This window comes from Rhea pennata, chromosome 12, assembly GCF_028389875.1.
Source record: "Rhea pennata isolate bPtePen1 chromosome 12, bPtePen1.pri, whole genome shotgun sequence".
Taxonomy (NCBI): domain Eukaryota; kingdom Metazoa; phylum Chordata; class Aves; order Rheiformes; family Rheidae; genus Rhea; species Rhea pennata.
Window position 1 is genome coordinate 4,615,476 of NC_084674.1, and position 26,406 is coordinate 4,641,881.

The 26,406-nt window shown below is 36.6% G+C and overlaps 1 protein-coding gene across 2 annotated transcripts in view; it reads left to right on the plus strand.

Annotated features, from left to right (window-relative positions):
• Nucleotides 1-26,406, plus strand: part of PDZRN3 (PDZ domain containing ring finger 3) — a 149,544-nt gene that overhangs the window by 2,101 nt on the left and 121,037 nt on the right. For both annotated transcript variants that reach the window (XM_062585464.1, XM_062585465.1), the window contains exons 2-3: nt 5,129-5,215; nt 6,443-6,550. In XM_062585464.1, the coding sequence (XP_062441448.1) occupies nt 5,129-5,215; nt 6,443-6,550 (195 nt within the window). The remainder of the gene's footprint in view (nt 1-5,128; nt 5,216-6,442; nt 6,551-26,406) is intronic.

Sequence of the window (26,406 nt, forward strand, 5' to 3'; positions counted from 1 at the left end):
TTCAGGGCAAAATATCCCACTGCTTTGCTGACTCAAAACAAAAGTAGTATTTCAATACTGGATGTAGCTTTTTAACTTCTGGCAATACTATTTGCTAGTGATGCAAGTTAATAATTCAGTAAAACTTAAATCACAGACTTTACATTCATGTGATGATTCAGGTCAGTTCTCCCCCTTCCCTGCAGCTCCCTTGACTTTCCAGCAGTGTATAGCAGAGCTTACTGCTCCCACAACTTGCTTGGCACAGAGCTGCCTCTGCTCTCCTCTCACGTCACGTCTGATAGGAAAGCCCTCTTGCTATCTGAAATAATCTCACTGTATCTCAACCTCCTCATCTCTGACTGGATCCAAAAAGCACACCTTTATTCTCATATTGCTCCTCCTTCATTTCCTTTTGGCTAATGTTGATAATGTTGTTTTTTCATTATTTAACTCTGTAAAATGTTGTGAACTGCTATTAGTATGAAAGGTGCTACTACAAATCTTTATAAATATCCATGGTACATAGTTCCAGCAATACCTTTTATCAAATATATGGATACAGCTGGCCAAGATGACTCTGTTCATTTTCAGCCTTATTACAAAAAACTGTTATACAGTCTTCTGAAGCAGCACCTAATCTGAAGAAAGCTGAAAGGTGTCATGTCACCACAGACTTGTGGTCCAGCGGTCAGTCAATTACATGTCTTTACAGAATTTTGGGCAGCTTTCCAATGCTAACAGCTTTAGTCTGCCCAGCTCCCAAAGTAGTACAATCAGGAAACTTGCATCTTTGTGCACCAGTTTTGTAAAAGACTCTTGGTAATCACCTAGAGCAGGGGATGCTTTACCAATTTGGGAATGTGGCTTGCATCCAAGTTTTTACTCTGGGGTTATTTTCTCGGAGATGCTAGTATAGACAGGATGCAGATTATGAGCACTCAGCAGGGCATACATACTTGGCTAAAGATTAGGTCCCTAAACACCTGGATTACACGCATAATAATACAAAACAACTGATTTTTCAGTTTGACTTCAATTTCAGAATTAATTGCTTATTCAAAGCATGCTGTGTCATTGCTATCTTTATTATAAACATTATTCATACTTTAAATATTTTGTTAGAAGCTGTAATTGTTTAGTCTATGTTAAAGCACAAATAGCCTAGCACTAGCGAACTGGGTTCATAGGTTAAATGTGGTGATTCCAAAACTTACTGTGGGATGTTCTGTGGGTTCTCTGTAGGTTAAGAGAAAAGGTCTTCTAACTTCTTTGCCTGATGGCTGCTTGTTACTACAGATGGAGAACCAATCTAGAATAAATGAGATAACATATCCTGTAGTCATAATGGAAGAAATGTTCACTCACATTTCTGTTTAAATGCTTAGTTAAAGGGGAAATATGATGGTGATGGACATTAGGCCATTTGCATCACTAAAGCTGTTCAAAGACCAGAATTCATGATCTTTTTGCTAGGGCACTGATTCAGCAACTTTGGAGACCCAGGTCTGGCTTTGCCTTAGCATATCCAGTGTCCTTTGTGACACTGGATGAATCATACAGCCTTTCTGTGGCTTGACCTTCCATTTCTGAAGTGAGCTTCATAACACTGCCATAACTAGGTTGAAGGAAGATATAAACAAATACATATATTTTATACATGCATACACACACCGAGTCACCTCTAAATATCTCACAATTTTCTAAGTCTCTTCAACAGATAGATGTGCATTAAATGATTTCAGCTGTGTTTTCCACGTATGTTCTTCCCCATTCACTTTGTCACTGAGGGAACATTTTCATTTTATCACGTATTTATTGGATGTCTGCTTTGTGCTTAGTCCAAAAGACAAGTTTGAAAGTGCATTCACAGAATGACTATTTATTCCTTGGTGGGAGAGATGAGGCTTACTGTGGCAAACTTTTGGAAGGAGTGGTAGGGAAGGCACCGTGTTGTATTCGAAATTAGTATTTTCCGTGATCAGACATGTCAATCCTGAAACATCAAAGTCTGAATAAACAAGAAAAACCTCATACTATTCAAACAATGCTTAATCCTTGCAGAAACATACCCCTGTTCACACCTATTGATAAGCTCCTCTGGTCATCCCTTTACGTACCCAGCCATCAAAGTCCTTTGGGAAGAAATGAGCAAGGAGGTATGAAGATCAATTTATAAACCTAGCCTGCGGCGCTAGAGATAGCAGAACAGTCTGAGCTGCTACAGAATGCAGTCTGAAAGCCATGCATGGTAACATCAGCTTTGAGAATGACATTTTAGACTGTACACATGTCAGTCTCTAAAAGGCAAATAAAGGCTTTACGACATGCTGAAACAGGACCTTTAGAACTTTCAAGTCTTATGGCCTTTTGCTATACTGACTACCAAAGACAGTGATGGATTTCCAGTAAACATCCGAAAGATAGGGAAACCGGTTGATGATCTGGTATTTAGGACTTTAAATTTAGTATCTCTATAGGGGCTAACATTCAAATTTTCATTTTATAAAAGCCCAATGAAGTTCTTTAAAACAAGATTATATTTTTTCTTTCACTATCCCCCAAACAAGATGAGTGTTCATCCTGGCAGCCTTCTGGTCAGTAAGATGTGGAAATGCTTCCTGTAACTAAGACAAACCTTCTCAGCCACAGTATTACCAAAGAAATTGGAGTCTTCCAAAATATAAAGCAAAAGCCAATCTATTAGCTCCACATTACTCAGCTGGGAAGTACAGTAATTTCAAGCATTATGTTTAAGCGTTTTATTCAGCTGTGGGAATACAGCATGCCAGTAACCATCAGGTCTGCTGCAGAACCAGATGACGGGGCAGGGCTGGATGGTGGCCACAGCATTTCCAGGGTTACCTCACCGTTTAATGATTGTTTCACTGGAACGTTAGACATGTAAGAGAAAAGAGAGACAGAGCCCTGCAAGAATCATTTTCAGTGTGGCTTACATAAGAAGCAAAGACGGCTGTAAAAGAAATTGCTAAGACTGAGATGTGAATCTGCAAAAGTAACAAAAGTATTAAAGCAACACACTACTGCCTCCCTTGTGCCTAGGTATTCTAGCACATGTGGTGGAACTATCACTGCAATGTCATTTGAAGTTGTACTCTGTTGCCACAGACAAGATGGAGAAAATACACAAATCCGTCAGAACTGATTGAGGGTTTCTTTAAATTCCTCATGGATATTTTTCAGGAATACTTAAAAAACCACTGCATTAGGGTTCTTTTTCCACAACTTTTGAATCTTCCAAACTCACCTGATTCTGCTGACATAAACACAAACTTTTACCCACATAAGGGGTTTTAATGAAAATATTCAACTTTAACTACCAAAAGTGTCTTGAGAGCAATGTAGTAATTGGTTCTTGATTGTTCTAATTGATCTGCCATCTTAAAAAGGTATATCAGGGAAAGTAAACAGTGACAGCAGCATGTGCTTATCTTTCAAATGCTGAATTATCAGCCCGTGAAAGTGGTCTCACAGGGCTGGAAATCTGCTCCTTGAAATACTCTCTGAGGTACAGATTTGAAGATTTGCAGGGAAATAGCTTTTACTTAGTTTTCCAGTCTTCCTCTGGGCACCTGATTCTTACAGATGCTGAGCATAGGCAAGTTCAAATAAAACCAGTGGGAGCTGATTCATGTTCTTCTGTATCAGGTCCAAGCCTACTAATTATGGGACCTGCAGGAAAGATAATGATCACAAACTGACAAGAAAATTATAAAGCCAGTTTTCAGGTGGAGTGTGTTGGTGGAGCATGTGGTCCATGGAGTTCTGCCAGTTTACACTGGCAGGGAATTTGGCTGTGTTATCATCCCTGAATCTGTAAGAGTAGTTAAGTAATATAGGATTATTTTGACATTTTTTACAAGTTTAATAGACATTAATATTTGATTGACAACTTCAAATTGACATGTTTGAAGAAAAATATAGAAACTAAAAACATCTGCATCGAATTACAATGTAACTGTTGTAATTTTTGTCTTTAATTGGTTATGAAAACCAAACTTGTAAGATAACTTCCTCTAACTTTTTTGTGTTCATAACTTTTTTACCCTTTGGATAAAACAAAAACAAAAACAAGATCTTGGTGATAGCCATGTTCATATTTATCTGCAGATGTACAACACAGTTCTGACTATCCTATTATTCTTATTTCTAAAAAGATGTGTCACTCAAATGCCTTTTTGTAGTGTTGTGGTATCAATAACAGCCACTTGGTCGAGACTGAAATTAGCATATTGTGAGGATTTAGTTCTCTTAATTTACATTGAGACAAACTTAAGTACAATCATGATTAAGGACAAGTACCATCACGGTGTCACAAAGGACGTTTTTATAAAGCTCATGGCCTATCTGTACTTGGGAACAAGCCTGAGTAAGAGGACAGGATAACAGATCATGTTTGCACAGTCCCTCAAATATTACAAGATGTCTTTCTCGTCTTTCTCTGTTGTACATTTCTTTCTCTAATCAGAGAATTTTTGCTAGAGTTAAGATTCTGAAGAACAAAATTGTTTAGAATTCCTTTACAACAGATACTCCGTAGAGCAATTAGCTTCCTAGGCCTTTTGCAAAATATGTAGCAATTTTGTTCAATGCTGGTTTCTAAAACTCACAAGACAATTGCTGTTTCATAACACTTCATGTTTGATACTGCTTAGAACAATATAACGTAGTTTGCAATAGAGAGAAATAACATAAAAATGCAGTCCTAAGAATCAGTTACCCTTGAGCACCGCGAAAGTCAACAATTTGACTATTGGAAAGACAAAGTATTTTACGTAACACATCACATATGACTAGGTCAAGTAGTTGCAGGAACTGTATTACATATAAATATCTTCTGTTGCTGTTAACTATGTCACTGTAGATCTTGATAAAAATATACATAAATCTTAGAGGCTGGATTTTTCAGAGCAGCACTGCTGGAGAACAACAGGGCAGCTGGGATGTGACAGACCAGAGCTGTTGAGTTCTGAGCATTCGAGCAAATTTGTTGTAAACATTTTTCTCTAAGCTTCATGAAAAAACACCAACAAACCAACTCCTCAAACCTGGATAAAAGTATTATATATCCTCACTTATCACTTACCAACACGCCAATGTTTTGAATACTTTTATCTGTTCTTTGTAGGGTGAAGAAACTAAAGCACTGACTCTTGTCCTTCATCGTGACTCTGGCTCGCTTGGATTTAATATTATTGGTGGCCGACCATGCATGGTATGTTAATTGTTAAAATATGTTTGCCCTTTCCAGTTGGGAAAAGTATGCAGGTCAACACTTAGAGGAAAAAATGCTGCTGACAAGCACTTGGTTCTGTTGGGATCTTTCAGAGCAAGTATTATATTCAGTTTTGTATCAGATATCTATTAACTATATTGTCTTTTCTCTCTCCATATATTTATTTTCACACATGATCATAGCTAGCAAACTAATGTTACATAGGTGCAGTGTCACTTCCAAAATGGTAAAACCCATGGTATCTGTTTCTTAAACCATACTGCTTTGAAGATGTTGTGTGAGCTCAGAGCACACAGCTTTGGGTCCTTTACAGTTCATTAAGAAAACGTCACTTACTCTTCTTTCCACCAGAGGTTAAGCAGCTCTCTGTGCAGCTGAAGGGATGTAACTTAAAAAAAAAAAAAAAAAAAAAAAAAAAAAAAAAAAAAAAACCCTTCCCCCCCTCAAACACTTCTGAATTCTATGATTTCAGCAGATGTTTCCTGCACCATATACTTACTAATATATTTTTTCTTGATGGTTGTTGGCTGGAGCTTGTTGCATATGACTTTAATTAGATCAAGCAGTAGATTTTAACTTGTTCTAGTAAATTAGAAAGTATTCAGAACTAGTTCTGGGGCTCTCAGAGATGTGACATTAATTATGATCTGTTCCTAGTAAATTGGCTTGAAGGTTATACTTTTCTTTTAATTAACCAGTTTTTCAGTTACACTTCTGAGGCATTGTTATGCACTGACAGACGCTTATTAGACGAAAGACAGGAATATGAAGATACCTTGTTAGCTATAAGTTGTTCGCCACAGTTTTATTTTTAAATCTCTAGAGGAAGAACTGTGCAGCTAAAAATAAAAATGTATTGTTGTCTTATGTTTGATATGCAAGCAGGCTGCCATCTCGCTGAATTTTACATTAAGAATAATTATAATGACAATTACGACTGAGCTTGCCTAAGTCTGGGAAAAATGATTACTATGCAATTAATATAGCTAATTAAAGTCTGTTCATGGTGGTATAAATTTTTAAAATGGGAGTTTTGGGTACTCTCACAAGCACATAGAAATCCCATAGAAACCAGTAACATTAAGACATCACTAGGAATATTTCTTTCAAATTACATGCACTGTTGTGACATGGACAAGATTTAGCTTAGGGCAAATTAGAGTTAGTTCAAGATACAATAACACATTTTTCTTTTCACCCTTAAAGGACAATCAAGATGGTTTGTCTAGTGAAGGAATTTTTGTATCGAAAATAGTTGACACTGGGCCTGCTGCTAAGGAAGGAGGGCTACAGATTCATGACAGGATTATTGAGGTATGTGAATACACTATCCAGTCTCTTAATAGTGCGAGTTCCATGTCAAGTCTGCAAATGGCATGATGTTTAGTGTGGGTTTAGGAGAAATGTACCATGGTAAACACTGTCTAGAAGACATGTCTGTTAAAATATGCTTGACTTGATTCAGTGCTGACCTTTCTGGCTTTAGGTATAGTTCTTACCTAAATATAGAAACCAGATTATAGATGGTATGTGCATGTCCTGACTTTCTGAGGAGCTAGCATCTATCGGTATGCTGTAGTTATTTCTTTTTAAAGCTATTGGAAACTTGTAAGTTAGTTAAATACAGTCATGGTTTACACTACAGATATTTCACATATGGTTTTATCTTCATTTCTAAGACCAATAATAAAAAAAAATGTTTTGAACAGAAAAAATTTCTGCTATGTATTTTTTGTATGGTTTATTATAAACCTGTCTAAGTAACTCCCTTAATGTTGTTTGTAATTCCTTGTGTTGTTCAGACTGCAGTCTGAATTTTTTCTCATTTTGCCAAAGTCTTGACCTCAATAAAAAGTCCTTCCTGTGATGGTTGCTTGACATGTTTTTTGTAAGTTGCAGTGAGCAATTTTTTTTTAGGGGGTGGCGGGGCGGGGGTGGGGAAGGAAGGAGGGAGAAAGGTTAGGTTAGTTTTCACGAAACCAAATGCAGCTGATGTGAGTCAGTCTCCATTGTTTAGAATTTTGCAGTTAAGAAAAAGTATTCTTTGCTGTCTGATTTTTGTAGACTGGAGAAACTTTGAGTCTATTGTTCAAAAAGATAAGTGCAGTGTTTGTTGCCAAGGATATCATGGAGCAGCCAGTTTCTCTAAGTAATGGAATTCCATTGCTCTTATGTTTTGCAAATGAGCAATAAACAGCTGTTAAGGATTTTCTGTTGGCAGGGGACAATGTGTATTTGGTATTTGCTGTACTGTTACGATAAATTGTATTCACAATTTAGAAAGGATATAAATTATTAATTAAGTTTCTTCACATGGAAAAAAACGGAGCTACAGTAGCTGTACCATGAAAAGATAAGTTGAGATACAAAATGATCTAGAATTGCTTAAACTCTACAGACAACATAGTACACTTGTGAAAATGTGTGGACAATTTTGAGAGAACTGTGCAATTTGTTTGAACTAAAAATTTTTCTATAAAAGCATATTTGAAAAGCTGTCATCCATTTTTGAGTAGTATCGGGTCATAGAAACCAAGCAACTATATGAAAAAACCTTCAAATATTCCGAAGTTCAGAAATGTCCTAGCTTTTCTATGCAAACTTAATTCAGTTCTTCTTGAGAATAAGCGCCATAATACAGTCTGCAGTTACACAGTGATATGGCATTTTTTCCTGTCCAACTCTGCCTTGCTCACAGCACAGGAGAGTAGCTTGCCTCCAAGGGGTGCAGTGTCTGCTCTCCTTCTCTCTACCGCCTTTCTCTGTCCCATTTCTTCACAAGTTTAGCATTTGGCAGTGGTGAGGCTAAGTAACTGACTACACTACACTGCACATACAGTAAGAACCTAGAAAGAATACAGCAGAAGACAGGCAGGGTGAAATTTTATGTGATACTTTTTGGTGGTATTTCTCCTCTTTTGAAAGCCCATGTGAGTAGCACGGCACTAGGCTAAACACATCCATTTATACAGGGTCTTTCCCACAATTTCAACTTATATTGTTGGACAGAGAAAACTGTAAAATAAAGGCAGAAGGGCAATTCCTTATAACACACCATAACAACTCAACTGAATGCAGGGTGTCAACAACTCTTTCTGTGCTGACTGCAAGTTCATTTTCATATTCACTTTTCTCACCTTTAAATATAGGCAAAATGATGGTGAAAATTTAGCACACTGTCCCAAAATTGTTGCCTTTGGGTACATCCACATTAGCATTTCCATTTGGATTAGGAACCACCCTTCTGAAGCAAATCTGCCAATGGTCCCCAGCTAATGCATTTTGATTCACACTGTGGAGTAGTCTGTGTGTGTGCTAACTGTATTCCCTTCAGATGAAACCAACTCATTTAATGCACCCCAGCCACTACCTGTCATTCACAGGGCTAGATTAGAGGTGGTCTAATACAATGCCCTTGAAATATGCATAATGGAGATATCAGCTCCTGGAAACAACTGCTTCATTCTGTATCCTGTGCAATTTATATTTAGGGAATTATATTTGACTCTAGTTCACGTAAGGAAACAGGGGTTACCTGCATATTAATCAAGGCATATATGAAGGCATATTAATATCACACTAAATTCCAATATCTTATATAAATCTAAATATCCTATAAATGGTCTAGATGAAAATTAGGTAAAATACAATGATGGTGCCCTTCTAGAGGTAATTTTTTTTTTTTTTTTTTTTTTTTTTTTTTTGGCCTAAATTTTAGTCTGGCAGTTCAGTTGAAAAATCAGTTACTGAGATAGCTGAAAACTGGCAGGACACAGCAGCAAGACTTTGATGGAACAGCAGCATAGAGAATAGAGCATCTTAACATGAAGGAAAGATAGTAACTTGATTATCTAGAACTGAGTACATTGTATGTTTACTTTGATATATTAATTTAATACTATGGTGTTATGCATCACCAGCATGATTTTAAACTGAATCTTCCATAAAGAACTCATTCCAATATAAGCCACTAAGCATAGCATTTCCAAAATTAATTCCAGTGACCATCATAGTGAACTTAGAATAAAATCAAATTATTTTATTGCCTTTTGGAAAATGTTTCTTTACTGTGGATCTTCTTGTAGACACATTCTGGAACACAAGTGTCATTTCTCATTTTCAGAACTATCAAAACACTTCTAGTTGCTAAGCAGGAATTAGTGCAAAATGTATAAACATATATAGCACTTTTAGCTGGTAGCAAGTGTAACAATACTTGTATTTGTTTGCAAATTCTGTCCCTTGACAAACTGATAAACTTTGAATTATGTTTGGGATCATTTTAAAACATGTTCTCCTTCTCTAATTTGGGAATAGATTTCCTGTTTTACAACTTTTAAAAGGTTAAATGCAGAAAAGTAAAAAGTCTTGTATTTTCAGTTAACATGTTTTTTTTCCCTTGCATATCACTGACATAAGCAATGCCACTATGAAGTGTATGTTTCTACTACTAAATGACATATATCATCAATATGAATTTTGCATGTTCTGTGCTACTCTATCTTCAAACTGGCACATAACAGAAATATAAAGATATATCCTTTTCCCTTGTTATTTTATTTTACAGAATCTGTTGAATAGTAATGATATTTAGTGCTTATGTAAGACCATGAAGATTGTGTTATGGCTGTTAACTGATTACTAATTTCATACTATTTTTATCATATTACCTGTATTTTGCAAATGAGTAGTATGAGGTGTACAGGGAAATAACTCCAAGAAGTTCTTGTCAGATCAGGGCTAAAGGCTTGGACCCTGGTCTGTTCATAGCTGCTCTATGGAGAGCAGTGCTTCTTACCTGTATCAGTTGCCAGATCTTCAGAGTTATTTTAGAAGTGAGGAATTAATAACGTTAATGAGATTTTCTTTGATTTGACTAGTGGTTTTTCATATACTGCTGTGACTTAAACAAGCAAGAAAACCAGCTGATTTAATGCAGAACTAGTGATCTACTGTATTAGTGTTAAGATACTCCATAGCAATTTGTCGTGTTAAATACATGCTGAAACTCTTGATTTTTATGCAACAGAATTACAATTCTCATAGATTTCATTTTATCAGGGCAGCAAAATAGTGCCAATTTCCTCTCTTCACAGAATTTGGTTCAGGTTCTAGCTGTGAATACATCCTTTACTCAGCAGCCTGGCATTTTTCAAGACAAAATTAATTTCAGATTTTTTTTTTAAAAAAAAAAAAACTTTCAAGCACACCAGTTCTTAAAAATTATAAATTAAATATGACATTCTTTTCCAACTAGAAAACTTGTTTACTTAGCTACAGTACTGTTTAGAAAGAAGGAGACTTTTGAAATGCTGACTGCCACCTTAAAAAGTTCTAAGCACAATCAGGGTACTGTTGAAGTAGCATAAACCCATAGCTCCATCGGCCTCACTGAAACCATGAGGATTTATGCCACCTGGGACTTGCCCAGTGTATCATGCTGCTCACAGGAAGGATCATTAGTTCAGAAGCTGAGAACATCTTAGTACATTTGATTGATTTTCCCCAAAGCCCACTCATTTGCTACCAATTGTAGACTGCTTTTCTATTGCATGGATTTCTTCATAGGTTATACATAAGAACAGTGGAACTTTTTAAACAAATCTTGTACTGCATGCTTAAAAAGAGAATTTACAATTTGCTGTGAGGTCCCCACCCCATAGTACATGTGTGATGTTAGCAGAGCCGCCCTTTGCTCCGATGAGGTGGTTTGCAGAGCAAACACAACCTGGTATCTGTGTTAACACCGTTGTCTCTAGAAGTCAGGTTACCAAGGAGGAAATGCATCAGCTACTCAGGAACAGAGCAATCAATGAAAGGACTGCTTACAAGAGCATGGCATGTATTTTCTGTCAATGAAATGTTTATGTTCAGAAAGATCTGCTGCTGAGGCAAGGGCTGCTTTAAAATTGAATGAATGATGAAAGATTTTCCTGGTCTACTGGTACGAGATGGGGTCTAGTTTTACCACCAGCCTGAGCCCTAGACTGAAAGGGTTCAGTGTACTGCCGGTCAAATCGGCTCGTCAGAACGCACTCGTCCATAAGCTGCGTGCTGTAGTCAACCTATCACTAATTACAGACAACTCATGTGGCCTTATCCAGCTCATGTAAGCATTCCACAAATAATCAGTAAATAAAATTATTAACTGAACGTGACCTTCAATTTATACTTTACCAGTGGATAGTTTATAAAATTACTTCAATTTTAATATGATAAACCTAAGGCTATAAGCTTGCAAGAAACTTACTGCAAGTAAGTACTAGTTGGACTCTGATAGGTATATAGGTTAAACAGATTTTTTTCACTGTCATGAACAGAAGAGTTCTGCTATGCAAACAAGATTTACTGTGCAGATACATATGCTTAGGAATTAATTTTCTGGAAGAAAAGGTTTTCAGACAGTCATTTAAAATTGACTGCTTAAGTTCCTGCCAGGACATGCAAGCATATTAGAATATTTGTGGAGATTGAACACAAAGGGGCAATGAGTGCAGCCATGGGGGGGGGGGAGAATGGAGAATACACTTCTAGAAAACTTTCCAAGCCTTTTGTCCTTATCTGTTAGCAATACCTTACAAAGTGACATCATATTTGTGCTAAAGTATGGATACTACAGCTTGCTGAATCTTAAAAGGGAAATAGTTTTAAGAGGAAAGTGCTAATAAAACGGAAGGCCTTGGTTATCACCGCATTTTCCTCCCTCTCCTCCCCCCATAAATTTAGTTCCTTGATTCCCTACCAGTCAATGCTGTGGCATAGAGGTGAGGAAAGAAGGAGGGGAGCCAGGCTCAGCCCTGGCAGGCACCAAAAAGGGAATAAATCAAAGGGTATAACATAATCTTGTATGTTAAATATCATACTATTGTCCTTGAGCAAAAAAGAAAATCAGTTGGATGAGAGAAAAATAAAAGTGTGGCAAACAAACAAAACAGTGCTGTTTTGTTGGTTTGCAGTATTATGGATCTTCTATCTCTATTTAGGTAAAGTGGACAGTAGTGCTCAAGTTAAAAGCCTATTTTATATGTAACTTTTTAAACAGTTGTATATGCCTTTACCTTAAATAATCTGCAACATTGCATTCTTTCTCTGCAACATTGTATTCTTTCTCTTTCCTAATAGAAGGCCACGGCACACTGACTTCAAGTATAATACTGGCATTTTGAACCTGTGGAAGCTTAGAATATTGCTTTCATGGCTATGTCAAGTGAAAAAGAAGTAATGAAATTATCCAAAGAACCTCTCTCAACTGAAGAATAAATCCCTTATGAGTAACTCTTTCTAAATTAATGGGATTATAACATCCTTTTCTCCTTCTCCCTCCCTTTTTTCTTGCTAATACCATGTGCTTAAAAACCAAGCTAGTATCCATCTTCAGGCGATATAAAAATGCATCAGTCCATGGGAGCACAGTAACTGAGGACTAACCTTGACTACTCTCGAGATAGCAGTAGGAACAATGCAGACAGCAGAGAAAATAATTGCTATTACTGAAATTACAAGGTATACAATTTTTCTTCAAATATGTTACATTTGTGAAAAAGCTACCTCTTTACAGCACAAATCTTTAGCTCAAGCCAGAGGACAACTGCTCTCAGGGCAAGTACAGAGGCAGGATACACCAGGATTACCACATGCTGCTCTGCCTTGTTTACGGTGAAGTCCAGGCAGGGGGACAGTTTAGTTGTAGAAATTTGTTCTTGTTCCTCAAATGTGTGCAGAATGGGTGCAGTCATTCCAGTTTTACACAAATTACTTAAGAGCAACTCAGACTTGCGAGATAAGCCTAGACCCCTTGTGTTAAATCAGTCTCTGTTCAGAGGCTCATTCAGAAAGGGATCCCCGAGCCACAGAAAGGGACACCTGCGCCCTGCCTGCCCGCGTTTCCAAGAGCTGCTCTGCTTTTCAGAGCATGCATTTCACCCGTGACTTTGCTGCTGCTCTGTGGTACTTCTTCACCTCATCAACATTTTCCCCTGACAGCCCCATTCTCCCTTTTTCCTCCAGAAGTGACTTACAATCCCTGTTCCTCTCACACAGTATTCTCGGTAGAGAGCTGTACCCTGCAGAAACCCCTTGATGGCCAATCCATGCAGAAATAGCTACAGAGAATGAAACTGTCCTGCCCTGCAGCTGAGGCTAGCTGGGACCTAGTTTCCAAAATCTTTTCAGAGGAATTGAAGGGTTTTGTTTATGGCTGCACTGGAATTGCACAGTTACATGTAAAAACTTGAGAAAAAGCAGAAGTGACTGTGAAGAATATACTTTCTAGGTCAGATTCTCTTTTGCATCCAACTTTGTCATACCTCTATTCATAGGAACGTAAAAGTAGGAGAAAAATGCCAGTGATATGATAGCATTTGATAACATTAAGAAACAAACAGTGTACGTCACAGGTTGTATAGCAAATACCCTCTCTCCACCCCCATTTTTTAATACGGTGTGGTTATTAACCTGCTCAATACTGCAAGGAACAGGACTGGGAAAGGGAATGCAAACTGCTTTTATGATTTCCAGGCCTGTCAAATCTCACATTAAGTGTGGGACTCACGCTGTTGATTCATGTATTGTGTGATCACATAGCTTGTCAAATAACTCGTGCACTCTCCTCAGTTGTGTTTACTATCTTCCAGTAAACCAGTCCATGCTAATTATCTTCATAAAGCAAGCAGTCTGTGCAGAGCCTACTGTGCTCCAGCACAGCCAGGCTACTTCGTACTGGGGGCCGGGCGGGGGGGGGGGAGTCCTTCCTTATTTGAATCACCTGGTGCCGTCCTGTGCTGGGGACATACCTGCTGTGTCAAGTCACAGTCTATAGGAGGATACTGCTGTTGAGGCTATAGCTGTGCTGCTTGACACATGCATTGAAGAGAAAATTCAAACAACCTGATAAGTCTGGGTTTCAGTTTTATGAATTGTTATTATTACTCTTTCAAAGAAGTCATGAATAGCTGTTTCATATTCTTTTCAACTAAACAAAGAATTGTGTCAAACTCCAACAAAAAAAATCATTTTTTTAAAATGAGGCATATTGAACATCTAACAATGAGATGGTTTAATCTTCTTTTCACATATGGTAAAATTTCTTGCATTTTAAATCATCTACTGTTCAGTTTTCCACATTTGAAGCCAAGCTATTTTGATTAACTGTCAGATTTTATTTTTAGATTTTTTGAATGCTCTGAGGCTTTTTAGAGAAAACACACAGAGTATCATATCAACTATTTTTGCACATTTTGTTTGTATCACAATAATTGAGCAATCAGATGCAATCATCCTTAATTTAGTACATATGCAATAAATTACGATGTCAATTGTACTAAAAGATATGCAAAAAGTGCAAATTAACAACAAAAAAACCTAAGCTCAGACCATTGCTATTCAAAATGCACTTGAGTAAAATTTGCATAACTTCTTTCATTTGGAATTAAATGAAAAATTAAATTTATCTAGCAAATGTTAATATATTGAATTTGTCAGGGTAACCGAATCATCCAGAGAAGCCTGAATCCTGATCCGACCCTGCAGTTGGAACCTGGTTAGTGTTGGTGGGATTCTTCAGAGCAAGGGCATGGCATGCAAACCTGTTTGCCATATGAGCACCATGCTCGTGCATTTTCCACAGTTGTGGATTTCGTTCCCCCCCCCCCCCCCCCATACAAAATAAGGAAACTGAAATAAAATCCTGGAATCTATCCTAGTAACAAATACATTACAATTTCACTAGTCCTATTGCTTTCTAGCATACATCATCAGTATAAATATATTCCCAAATAGGGTATAGGGTTGTGGTTTTTTAATTACTCAGTGTTAGCTTATGGTAAGTGGTAAGACATGAAACATTACAGACAAACAGGAAGGCATGGAAAATGAAGGTGCTTGATTCAAGGTGATTGCTCAGACCTTCTGTATTAACTTTTATAGCAGTAATGGCATTCAATTCATATTCCCTTTTATTCATATGGTTCTTTTCTGCACCTAATTCATTCTTTACACCACAGAAAATTGAAAGCTGTTCACAATTAACTGCAGTTCTGTGCTTTAAACACTAAGAGGTGACACTTATCAGCACCATGAAATTAATTGCAGCATTGTCAACTGCTTCTGTAATTTATGCACAGTGTTTTCATAATTTTTAAACAATATAACTTTACTATTTTATGTTGCACTACAAAGAGCAATCACAGGACTTGTAAAGTTGTTAAACCCTCATAAATACAAATGGCACTGGGTTGACAACATTAGTACTTCAGAACTTTTTGCTTCAGCACTGGGGCTTTAAAATGAGCATAATATTATAATAAATGCTGCTTTTAAAATCTTAGTGTACAATTTAGTACCCATAGTAAATTTAATTTTGTTATGTTAGGTTTCTTATAACAGTGTCACATTTTTAAAAAAGCTTATATCTGCAAAATCTTGTATCTGTAAAGAAAACTTAACTCTATAAGATCTATCTCCTCTGCTCAACAAAAAATACAGGGCAGGGGGGATATTTCAGAAAAGAAAAGTTGAGAATTTGTTACACATGAAAGAAAGGCTGGCACAAACCCGCTGCGTGGGCAGGTCACTAGATGCACATGGAAACACATACCATCCTTACACCCATAACAGAGAAAGCATCCTTTCAAGGAAGAGCAAATTATTACCACACTCCAGACTACTACAGCTCCCAAATAACCCACATGGGGTAAGCAGCTTGTCTGTGATTTTAATTGTGCATTAAGGTGAAATGTGCTTCAGTTGTGTGAAGCAGGTGGAAAGAAAGTCCAAATCTGGAAGGCAGTACCTTCCCCTTTGGCTGGTACAAGCCCCTTTTTAATAGGCTACCAAGTTTCATGTTAAAATAATCTTTGAGAAAAGTCAATGTATGCAGCTTGTATTGCAGGACTTGGCCCCTGAATCTTGGGAAGAGTATACTTTGCAGCAGGCTCTTCTTGCACACTCTTTCACATTGAAAAAATTTTATCCACAGTTACCATCATGCATAACCCCAGCATATCATACACAGCTTATTTATTGGTCCATTTACCAGCAGTAAAGAATTTATCCTGTTTAAACTGGGATTAGGGGATGTAGAAAAACTTATGACTGATATCTTTATTGAAATAATTTTATCTGGAAATACTTGCCTTTATTCTTTTGGGTTTGCTCTGTTTCTTGCTGAGACCCAAATAGTTTGAAGTGCATGAAAGTGTGCAACACTGAAAGCACATAAAAGTTTTGGTGTCCAAGTTTGGCCCAGGATCCAGTTTAATTTATGCACACATTTTCAGAGACATGAACAACAGGTACTCCGTACCTGTGGGATTTTGGGTAATTTTGAAATCTCAAGGTAAAGTCTAACAAAGAGAGTAAAATCAGTACATGATTCATAGAACCACAGAATTGTGCAGGTTGGAAGGACCTCTGGAGACCATCTAGTCCAACCCCTCGCTCAGAGCAGTGTCAGCTAAAGCATATTGCCCAGGGCTATGTTCCCTCCTTTTGTGGATAAAAGCACGTACACTTTGTGCATGTGAGTAGTCCTTTTGGGTCATAGGGTTTAGCAGGAATTTGAGCTGAAAACTGGTAAATATTATATATGTTTGATTCATTGGATGAATATGAGAAAGAAACCAGTAACAGGAAGGGAGGTTTCCTGAATTATTCACAAAAATATCTTTTAAGTGCAATTTTTTTCTTCTCTCTCAGTTCTGCAGGAAGATTCAGTTTATTTCTTAAACTAAACTACTTTTTTCTGGCTCTGGGCAGCTCTAATAAAAATTAGCAGCAACTTTAGCAGCTGCCTTACCACATGACTGCTTGGAATTGCATAACTTCTTTCTTCCTCCAAAGAACCATACAAAGAGATCATCTGATCTCCACCCTTGCAATGCTCTCCGAAGTACACTTCTCTGACTTGATTTCCGAAAGAATTCTTCTTAAAGAATCCACTCTTTTTAAGACTAAAATCTAACTGTACATAGTAATGGATCCTATATAGTGCTTTCATGGGTTAAGCCCAAGAATGGATAGAGTGAAATTTTTCTTGCTACTCAAACTCTTTTACTATTTATCTATAAGAGATTTCTTTTGTCATGGACAAAAGCTAATGACAGCCTGAAATCACTCATAGAGATATTTTATTGCTGAAATCTTGGCTTTTAGGGATGATAGTATTTCTGAGAGTATGCTTTTGGACAGAGATACATTGCGGTTTGACAAGGAGAGTGAGGTAATAGAAAGAAAAGACTCCTCTGGTCATAACACAGTAAACTTGGCTGAGTTCAGGTTCCGTTTAATTCACTGGAGATCCCAGAGTATCCAGCCTGATCAACAGACACAGAGCAGTTGAAAGTCTTAACTATTTTTTCTATGTGTCATGCAGAGATGAACCTTTTTTCCTACTTAATAGTCTTTCCCTCTAGCAAAACTTGTTCTTTTTCATTCTAAATGCCGAGTCTATGCAACAGCCTGATACTGTCTATGTATCTAGTACTACCTACTACATACTGTCTATGTATCTAGTATGTAAGTACAACCTAGTGTAAAAGAAAAAGACAGGACTGATCTGTAAGCAGATGACATGTAGTTCTACATGAAGATGCAGTCTAGCCTGTTGATTTAAATATGGCTAAATGCACGGCTTAAAACGAGAGCTGTTAGGAACCCTGCACAAAGCAGCCTTTCCGCTGGTCATGCTAGGTGATGGGTCAGAGACAGGTGAGTGCAGTTGTTACATTTTTAGAATTACTCCTATTATTGGAATTCTCACTTAAAAGTTTTGTATTTCTTTTGAAATAAATGTTTGATGAACCTATGTAGGTATGTAAATCTAGACAGTGTGTGGAAGTTTATCATCATTTGCCAAGACCTAAGAAAAAATAACCTCTTTTATTGCACAGTGTTATTCCTGATGCAGACTTCTCGCAAAACAACGAAAAAGATCTGTTTAATGAGAAGATATCACTGACTGTATATTCAGTTGTTTCTCCCTCATAGTTCATTCAGAATTGAGGCTAACATTCATGTACTGAAAGTCTTAAGGAAATCTCATAGAGGGGTGGGACAACGCATATATTTAAAATGAGGTAATGAGATTCAAAACTGAAAACAGTTAGGAAACAATGTCAAAACTGTAACAATTATATTTCTAACAACTACAATTACAAACTTTAATAAATTTTCTGACTTTTTAAAATAACTGAAGTCCACTGTTATATTTGCAAAGAAGCCTTAAATCATTCAATGGTCTTCAGAAATGTGTATCAGACTCTTTAAAGCTTAGTTCATCCCATGTGTGAACAAACAAAAGCAAAGTAATGACAATGTTCTAGAATATGAAATGTTGCTAAAAATAATGACCAGAAATAATGATCAAATTCTCACATGGGAAAACTCAGAGGCCTAGAGTTTGCATTAGGCTCAAAGTCTTCAATCTGAATAGTCATGGCAGTTGTCACAGCCCGAAATGATTAAAGACGCTGTAAGTGCTGCAAGCTGAGACTTTACAACTGATGATTTTATCAATGTTTTAAGATGCTTTAATCTAGGAAGGAAGTTGTTTTTGTACATCTTTTAAGATCCAACAGAACCTTGATCCATCTTCAGAGAAGCATTAGCTCTTCTTCAGCCACTGGTTCCCAAATCTCCTTTGGCATCTCTGCGTATACGGTTCATAGTGTTTGCTCCTGAAGCTGTGGGATCTGCAGTTCACAGGTTGGACTAAATTAGATTCACTTAATTCACTTGGGTTGAAGCAGCTGTCTTAATCTCAGTTTGCAAAAAATTTCAAATTTATGTAATTTTCACTTTTGCATTTTCTTGTTTTCTCTGCTGGTAATATATTTCTCTTCCTGCTAGCTAGTCATGAATCCACAGCTGTCATTTCAAACTAATATTTTTGGCACCTGTTATAATGTAGGCTAAAGAAAATTTAGCTTCTAAAACTGTTCATTTAGCAGTTGTAATCTGTCAACTAATTTGGAACATAAAGAAATGAACAGTCTTGAGACACAGTTAGAGTTTATAACTGCCCTGCTAGCAGTTCTTGTTTTAATTTAAAAGTTCACACAGCCAGCTCTGACTCCTTCCTGTATCTGAAGGACCTACTCACACCAATACCTTTTTAAAAATAAATATGTAACCTTTCATTGTTTTTCCTTCATTTTGGCCTCCCTCTTCCTTTGTAAAAGCTTTGTAGGCAAAGTTTCCTCTGCAGCAGGGGAATTGCTGACTGTTTCTATTACAAGCCTTTCTCTAGCAATGAGAACTTTTTCTGTTAGCCACTTTTACCCCCTGCTGATGAATTAAAAAAGTTCTCTTTCTCTCTCTCTTTCTTTGCCAAAAAGCAAGTTTGTTTGCCTTCTTTGTGGACTGCAAATTGCAGAAGACATTTGCAAACTTTCAGAGCAGCTGAGTTGAAGCAAGTAATAAACACAGGAATGAGCCAGAGTGTCCGAAAGAGTGACAGCTAATATATTAGCCTTTTGCAGGGTCTAGCAAACCTCCAAGTTTTATAATTTATTAAAGGTTACTTTCATTGGGCTGACACTGTGCATTTCAGTTACAGTATTCCCAGTTTGCCTTCCCTAAACACCCAGCTGTGGTTCTTATGTTAGATCTCTGAATTCACTAGATTAACAAAAATATTTTAGTAATGTATCTCAGGCTGAAATAGGGAGGAGTTAAGGGGTTTAGGAGATTGTATGAAGTTTCTTTCGGGATGAAATGAATTTCATGCATAAGCTAAGGAATTGGGAAAGTAATGTGCCTGACAGTTGTCCATATTTGCATGACACAATGTTAGTCACTGTTCTCTTGGTGCTTGGACTTTATACTTGCTTTTGAATACTGTGCTATAACATGAATAGATTTATAGAAAAAAATGGACCAAAAGCTCCCCGCTAGAACTAAGATGATACACTTATCCCAAACTGTCCCTTTTATCACAAATAATAATTTACCCTAAAAATAATTTGTTTTCTGTTGTGTTACTCCATAGCCTAAAGTTCTGTTCAGTGTGAACAAGGATTGCAGAATCTGGTCCCTACTGCTTGGTTGTGTCAGACTGCAACCATTTAATTCCCTGCTTTTAGAAAACCATTGAAAAAAAAACTAAAGCTGAAACCTTTTAACTGCTTAGAAAATGGTTCCCTGTAGTTTCAGGAAGAAATTCAGTTATCACGGTTGCTTAATTGGAGTGAGTTGTCAATGAAGTGATAAACCGTGGTAGAATTTACTTCAGCTATCTTTGTAGCAGAATGCAAATTAAGGCTATAAATGGAGGTCTTGGGAAAGGTCTTGACTGCTTTTCACCATCACACTTTATATTCTCAGGGAATCAGATGATGTATATCATCTTCTGCAGGGAAAAAAAGGACTATAATAATAAGTATATGTTTATACTGTCAGATGCAAAAGGAATAAATGTCTCTCCTTATACCTATCTTTGATGTGTTAGTGAGTGAATTGTTAGCTATAAATCATAAATGTAAATCCTCTCTCAATGGAAATTGCCCTTAAATAAAGTTAAACAAGGAGTTAAAGACAGTAGGAAAGTATTTTAAAAGCTGACAAAATCAAAAGACAAAACTTGACGTGAAGTAGTGAGCATAGTGTCCTACTAATTTGATATCTGCTAAGGCAGCAATCTCGGCTAGCTGAAGAGGTTTTGCCCTCTTGCTCTGAGAGAATTTAGGAGAATTGATGGCATCATTTTAAAATATTTTCTAATCTAATGATGAAAAATAAGTTTAGAGTTACTCAGTCACCTCTCATTGTAAGTTCTATGCAACTGTATAATACAATCTGTAAATGAATACGAATCCCTTGGGATAAAGCTGTCCATAATGAAAGTAGTTTTACCATAATCTATCCATTGAGGAAAAAAGCCTGAACATGTGAACATATATAATTATGCTTAACTTTAATATGGAAATATGCATAAGAATAACTGGGGTCTTAAATAGTACTTTAGAACTTATTAGAATCTATCTATAAGAATATCTAAATAATTCACAAATGGCATATCCATTGAAATGTGTGAGATACAAATTCATTTCACATTTTCTTTTAACATGTAAAAGCTTAACTAGTTACTGGAGAATCCAAATCATATATCATTTATGATAGTCTGGGAAGAATCTTATGAAAACCAATTTGACAGATTTTTAGTTGTCTTTCATTTTGTAACCACTCATTATTGCTCAGACTCTGATTTCTTTAAAATAGCTTTCCTTCTTGGAATGTCATTTTTTGTGGGGTTTACAATCTAACTATATTAATCTAGTAATCACATAAGACTTTATAGTTCAGCTTCACAGTTAAAAGTTTCCTTTTGGTTAGATGTACAACTAGGCAAATTCCAGACCAAGATCAACTCTAAAACTACAGTATGTTGGAAGCTTTTATTGTTGTTGTTGTGTCCCACACATTATTTTATCTACCATTTAAATAGCCTTTAGATTAAAGCTTGCTATTATATTAAATAAGCGTCATTTTAGTGATTAAGAGCACTGAAGTGTATCTCTAAATCGCAAATGGACCTGATTTTTGTTTTGCTTTATAATTTACTATGTCAGACAGGATTTCCTACCATTGCTAGTGAAAAGAAAACTGGGCCTGGAATTACAAAGGAAAGCATAAAACTAATTGTTTGATGGTTTAATGTTACAGACCACCTACTCTGAGAATGCTGAGAGTTTGAGTCAAATTGAAATTCTAAAGAATACAATAGCTATGTAGACCAGCAACAAATAGGTAAAACTTGGTGGAAATGCAGAAGAGTAAGAAAATAGTAAGACTGCATTTTATTAGCAACTTGGTATTCCTAATTGTTTTATATGTAAGAAAATATATAGCAAAAGCCTAGAGAAAAGTGGTTAAATCCATTCCACATCCTGTCAGCTCTCACTATAATGCTAATCATTGAGCATTTCTAAAATAATATAGATGTAAAGATTCTAGAGACAGAGCTAATATAATTAATTATAGACATGTAATATAGTCATGTTGTGATGAAAGCTATGTATATTGTATGTTGCTTTACATAATGGCTTACTTCTGTGTACAGATAAAAAGAGGAGAAAAGCATATAGTAAATATATCAGGAAGTGGAATAAAAGAAAAAAACACACATCCCAAGCAGAGTCTCTTTTAAAGAAGAAGGCACAAGGCAAGATTTTTGTAGTTCTTTGCAGACCTCAACAGGATGTAATTTATCTATAAAGTATCCATCTTGGCTAAAACAAGGAAGTTAGCTACACAGAATAGACAGATATATAACTTTCACTACCTGATTTTCCCAGCTAATATTGTTAGTGACAAATTAGTTAAAGGCAGTTGATGTGTTATTGAAAGGAATGAAGTAAATTTAGGATTCAATTTTGGGTTAAAAATATTTGTTTAACTTTATTTACTATCACCCTGAAATAAATCAGTTTACCTCGGGGCATTGCTCAGTAGTTTATATACATATCTGATTAATTTCTGTGAATGACCATCCCTTCAGTTAACTTCCTCTGCTCTCTATGGGACTTTAAATAGCAACAAAGAAATTTTCTCAAAATAGAAAAATGTGATTGCAACTTTACAGGTTGGACTAGTGAACTCATACAGCAAAACATTATTGCAATTATTTTAAGGTACGTTAGCTTACTATAAATGAAAAACTTTAAATGGTAAACTGTAGTTGACAGCTTTTAAATTTATTTCCATTTCCTCAGTATATTTTCAAGAGAAAAGTGTCGAGACACACTGTTTTTTGTTCTGGCTCTTCAGCTTCCCTGATGATAACGCTGCATAAGAATTTGCATAGAGTAGGCTAAAACCTTTTATTCACAAGCCCATTGCTGGGCTCATAGTCTCAATCACTTGGCAATCGAATCTAAGGGCACTAGTGCACTAGGCCAAGTAGATACATCCTCATTTCTGTAGAGGCAGCTCCTCTATGCTGCAGATCTGCAAGAAGTGAAGCAGTCTTACTGCTTTTGTCACCCTCAGAGTGCTGTCATTTTTAGTCACCATCTCTTCTTTTAGTAAGTCTGAATCGATCTTTTGTTTCAGCACAGGATAGCTGCAGAAGACATGAGTGCAGTAAGAGTGAAACAGCAAAAAGTTGATTACTGTGAAAGCTGGAAATAAATGTTCTCTCTTAGCACTTGGTAAACAGATGTTTCTGTAGTGGCTGTTTTCTACTGACACATTTAGTTATTAGCTTGTAAGGGCTGAAGCAATGCAATGTCTGATACATTTTAACAGGTGCCCAGGGAAGCCTCCTCCCTTCACAGGTTTAAACCAAAGCAAGATTGTAACTCGAAATGGTCATTCCCCTGCTATCAACAGAGGAAGAATTTCAGGTTAGCTGGCCGCAAGGCCTTTGAGAAAGCTGCCACGAGCTTTCTTTTCCAGGTGGGGAGTATTACTGTTTGGAATGCCCCTTTTAGAGACCTATTTCATGGAGCCCTGCACTGTGGAAAGACATTGGAAACTATTCTGGATCCTTGCAACAGGTGGTTAGAGTCAAACTGCACTACATAAAAGTTGTAATCTTTCCAAGGTTTCCATTTTAGCTGCATGAATTATGTCCAATTTAACTAGATAGAAGTTTCAGTAAGTTGGATTCATAGTGGGCTTTTTAACATAAGCAACTGTGGGGAAACATTATTTTTGTCATTTGAGCTTCAAAATGTATATGAGCAAACAAAAATGTATAATCTAATGTGAAACAGCAGCACATTAGCCAGATGTCTTGTTTATGCTTTAAAGTATTTTTGTTCAAGCCTATAGGTTCTTTCACCTTAAAAGTATGTTCAACTTGCACTTAGACAAGTTGACAAGGATTGCTAATGATAGTGCTGGATGAGCTGTCATGTCACATAGACAGTTATTAACTCTGTTATCAAGATCTTACATGGACTGTTACATTTGCATTGAACACAAATCAGAATCAATCTTTTTCGCGGCTGAATGCGATGCTCTGCAACTATCAAAGGTCAGCTCCTGTGCCTGTTGACTTCGCTGTTCCTTCGAATGGCACCAGAATTTGGGCCCCAAGATGCAGTAAGAGCACTACTATTGCACAGAAAGTGAACTTAGCAGGCTTCTCAGCTCTGCTCTCACAAGCATTTCCATTCCTATTTGTTAAATGTAACAGGCAGAAGCCAGAAATTCTCAAGTATGAAGGCTTCTTGGCTCTGATTTATGTGCAGCGTCTGTCTACTGTCAGTTCTGAACTCCATAAAGGACAAGTCTGAAATCTTTATCAGGAAAGAGTTGTACTTACATAAGTAATTGTTCGTACAACGCCTTCATGGAATACTTTCAGCAGTTACAAATTTTCTCTGTTGCAGTTAGCATGGAGTGATACTGACACTTTTTTTTCTAGTGGTAGGAGGCCCAAGGAGAATGATCAAACACTGCTGATGACAAGAACCCACTAAAATTATTATTTTTTTTTTAATACTACCAGTACTAAATGGAGAAATCAGTCGAGTGGCATGAATGGAACAGAACAGACTTTAGCAACAGAAGGTAAATAGCACAAGAATTTTGTTTTACATAAGCATCAAATATTTGACAGTTTTACAACTGGCTTGTTATTTCCGACAACTGTTGCATAAGGATAAAGAGCATTTGCTCTTTCCATTTCTGGCCTTCTCACATCCTTGAAACTACTCATGCCTGGAGTATGCCTGCTAACAAACTGTAGCTTTATATTAATTCCATTAGGGCATCAGAAGGGTTATTTACTTATTCATCTGTCACAATAAAATCCAAAGGTTTATTTAAGTAGTTCACCAGAAATAAAATGCAGCTGCCAGTTAAGGTATGGGGTCATACTGATTGCAGTAGGCTCATTTCACGTGTCACATGTCTAGTATTTTTTCTGCTTGCACAGGAAAGGACAGGGAGCTTCTGCCCTACTTAACCTCCAACCCACACTATAAAAATTACATGAGATCCAAGGCTGTGGGTCATCTGTTATTATTATAGTAATGCCCGGGGGTGCTCACTGAAATTGAATCCCCGCTGAGATTCAAAAATCCCTGTCTCACAAAAGGTAGAGTACAAGTATTCAAAATGTACAAACAGATGGAGAAAAGAAAGGTTATATCATCATTGTCACCAGGGAACTGAGGCACAGAAAGGTTACTTTATCCAGGGCCACAGAGGCATTTCACAGCTAAGCCAGGTATGGGACCCAGACCTTCTAGTCCATCAAGTTACTTAATCACAGAAGCAACCTACTTCCCCAGGGGGGAGGAGGGGAGGGAGAGAGAATAAACCCAGACAGTTATAATCCTCAACTCCAGATTGCTTTAAGGCTTCACTCTTACATGTACTAGTAGAAATTTGGGATTGCTTCACACTACATTTGTCTAGAATATGAGTTAGATAGATGGTATTAGAAGATTTAAACACTTATATAAAGACACATTTTAAAGGGGTGTAAACAAGACAATGCATGCATCTGCTGAACTGGTCAGAGTAGAGATTAGGGAAGCATCAGTTTTAATGTGACCAGCTGAGCCTATATTAAAGTGTACATAGCTATGTCTACACTAGATTTTTTTGCTTGTGCAAGAGGTGATTAGCTAATAAATTCTAATAAACTTCAAGTCAGTGATGTTGCATCTGCAGCAAAAAGTGAAAGAAAAATGAACCTCCATTTAGCAAGAAAAAAACCATTAAATTTTCAAGTTCGTTTTTTTCTCGCATTTACTAAATGTTCTTGATGGATCAAAAAGGATATTCTTTGTTAGGATACACAGAACAACACATATGGCGGAAAGTAAATCATGTTAACACTGCAGAATAGAACTGTAGACTTATATGCTCAAATATATTTAAACAATTTTCAAAAACTGTATTTTCTCAGTAGGTAAAATTATCAAAAATACCATTTGTTATTAAATAACAAAATATTCTATAGGATTTTAATAATGCTTAGTATAGAAATCAGCTACTTACCTTGAGACTAACATGAGAAATTTGAGCTGAGATAGGATTTTTCCAGAAAACAAAGAATTAAACTGTTAAAATGCTTCTTAAGCCATAACTGCAATGCCTGCAGTCATATACTGTATAAACAAGCATTACTTACACTTTCATGATGAACAGGAAGCATTCATAATTGTGAGAACAATTACTCAAAATGCCAATGTTAATGAAAATGTTTTTATCTA